Source organism: Myotis brandtii, unplaced genomic scaffold (assembly GCF_000412655.1).
Source record: "Myotis brandtii unplaced genomic scaffold, ASM41265v1 scaffold2193, whole genome shotgun sequence".
NCBI classification, from domain to species: Eukaryota; Metazoa; Chordata; class Mammalia; order Chiroptera; family Vespertilionidae; genus Myotis; species Myotis brandtii.
In genome coordinates, this window is record NW_005358227.1 from 52590 (window position 1) to 55124 (window position 2535).

The 2535-nt window shown below is 46.4% G+C and overlaps 1 protein-coding gene across 1 annotated transcript in view; it reads right to left on the reverse strand.

Annotated features, from left to right (window-relative positions):
* Positions 1-2530, reverse strand: part of LOC102249022 (arachidonate 12-lipoxygenase, 12S-type) — a gene marked incomplete at its 5' end in the record, with an annotated part of 6071 nt that extends 3541 nt beyond the window's left edge. The window contains 5 exons of the mRNA XM_014539501.1: positions 322-531; positions 1170-1313; positions 1848-2008; positions 2266-2369; positions 2463-2530. Coding sequence (XP_014394987.1) covers positions 322-531; positions 1170-1313; positions 1848-2008; positions 2266-2369; positions 2463-2530 — 687 coding nt within the window. The remainder of the gene's footprint in view (positions 1-321; positions 532-1169; positions 1314-1847; positions 2009-2265; positions 2370-2462) is intronic.
* Between the last annotated feature and the right edge of the window lie 5 nt (positions 2531-2535).

Genomic DNA, 2535 nt, shown 5'->3' on the forward strand with positions numbered 1-2535 from the left:
GAAAGGACACATATGTAATATCCTTTGTAATACTTTAAGCAATAAAACAATAAAAAAATAAAATAAAATAAAAAATTAAAAGAATTTAAACATGAAAATATAACCAGAAGATTCAAGGTGTTGCTGTAGTTATCTCACTCCTGTCCCTTCCTGCCTATGAAGATTCTTTGCTGATACTATATCAGTGCTTGATTATTGCAAAGCAGGTTTGTTATATATTCCTAGCCAGATGGCTTAGGCTTTTAAGATCTTGGATAACTGTTGTACTGTTTCACATGTTTCCTTGTGAGCAATATGGGACATGGAGGGTAGAGGATGTACCTTGAAGACAGGGTGCAGTCCTGGGAGGCACCTCATGGTGGCTACAGCAATGACCTCAGCCAGCAGATGAGTGTTCAGAAAGTGATACTGTAACTCGTGCAATTGGAAATCTGAACTTCGGACCCAGGTCTTTGCCAGGAGCCAGGCAAGTGGAGGGGGGTCTGAGGGGAACAGTGGTGGGATGGGGCAGCTGGCATTGGGAGGCTGGATCTGCAATAAAGAGGAGCTAAGCGTCCATTGACCTCATCATATGTTACACACCATGCTCAGTATTCCGGGGGAAACTGATGACTAATATTATTGTCATGTAGAGGGCTATAATCTAGTAGGAGGAATGAGGACCCTTCCACTCATCCTCTCACTAATAGCGGGGAAGTGTGAGTACTAATAGTCAGGTTCAAAGCAGGAGGAATTGGAAAGGGGAGAGTTCAGTATGGCCATAACAGTGGTTTTGGAGAAACCTGATGAAAGTGTGAGTTAGGATGGAAGGAGAAGCTGGACGTGTGAGATACCTAACAGTTCTTATCAATCAATTTATGAGAACAGAGAGAAAATGCATTAAAAACAAAGGAGAAAATATGTCCAAGAAAGAAAGGATATTCCACAGATTCAAAGGTCTGAAAGAGATTGAGTAGGCTTAGGGTGAGTACCAACAGAGACCATTCTGACTCCCAAAAAAGGCAATTTCATGTGAGTAGTGAGCAAGCTGCCAGGAAGACTGGAACCAACAACAGATCTCACTGAGTGAGACAGAGGAGCGGGGACAAGAGCTGGCTGTCTTTGTCCCCGGGCAGTAGTTGGGGAGAAGGGAGAGCAGTGTTAGAAAGAGGATTTCCAAAATATCTCACCTGGATGACCATGGGTAGCAGCTTCCCACTGGGTTCCATCTTCAGCATGACGAAGGGGGCAGCCAGGTACTGCTTCTCTCCTTGGATCACGTTGGCTGGAATTCCATCCAGCAGGATAAAGTCAGCTTCAAATAGGGAACCGTTCTGGGGGGAAAGTTCAAAGTCTACTCCAGAGGGCCAGCCCCAAGGGGAAGAAATGTAATAACATTCAGTCTCATTTCTTACAATTATCCTACATCAATATCAGGTTCTTAGTGGCAGAAAGGAAGGAGGCATCCAGAACATTTAGTCCAAGCCATCTCAGTTGACAGTGAGGAAAGAGGCAAAAAGAGAGGAATCTTCCCCAGGGACATGTTCATTCCCTGTGGCAGTGGTGGTTTTAAGACCATACTTGACCAATTTCTTTGCTCCACGGGCATGCTAAGCTTCCCCTTGTCAAGGTGCCCAAGCCTCTTTCCTCTCCATATCCTATTTTTCTGCTACCTCTACCTGGCATCCACCCGTCCCATAGTTTCCTTTACATACTTTATCAACTCTAAGTTTTCCTGCAAAGGACTCTGCACATAGGGACAGTGATTTAATACAACCTCCCTTCCCTGATTCATCTCTGGTCCTTCCCCTTCACCACATCCCTTCCCCCACAGACAAGGAGAAGACAGCGGAGGGCTGGGGGTGCACCTGGAGTTCTTCCTCCAGCTGGGCCTGAAGCTCCTCCATCCCCGAGGGCAGCACCAGCCGGGAGGGCAGAGAGGTGGAGCGTCTCAACAGCATGGGGTTGGCGCCATTGAGGAACTGGTAGCCAAAAAGCTCATCATCCTGCCAGCGCTGGTGAACCTTCTCTGTGGGGTCAGAGTGGAGGGTGGGGGGAGGATATTCATCACAACCTGATGTCCTTCTCCTTTAGGTTTTAATACAGCAATTCAGGCATATGATCACATTGTACCCAGCCCCTGTCTTTTCTTTTTGCTGACTCTAAGAAATGACCAGGCATAATATCTTCTCACCTGGGAAGTACTTATGAGGGTCTATGGAGTATGAAGTTTGGGACAACAAAACAGGCTATTAAGAATTTACAAAGGTCTATGGGAATACTGACCACAAAGGGGGCTCTTGAGGCCCCAGAAGATCTGATCAAAATCCTCTAGGCTGTCCCAGGAGTTCAGGAGGGTGTAAACACGTTTGAGGATCATCTCCAGTAACCTAGGACAGATATCAAGGTTGGCACTGTCAACTCACCAAATCCTGCCTGTTACGGGATCCACCACTACCCACTCCATTGGGATCTTTTCTCACCCTGTCTTCCCTGTCCATTCATAGTCCAGCCTCTTTTCACCATGAAATTTCATATCTGGGGGCAGATCCTTCA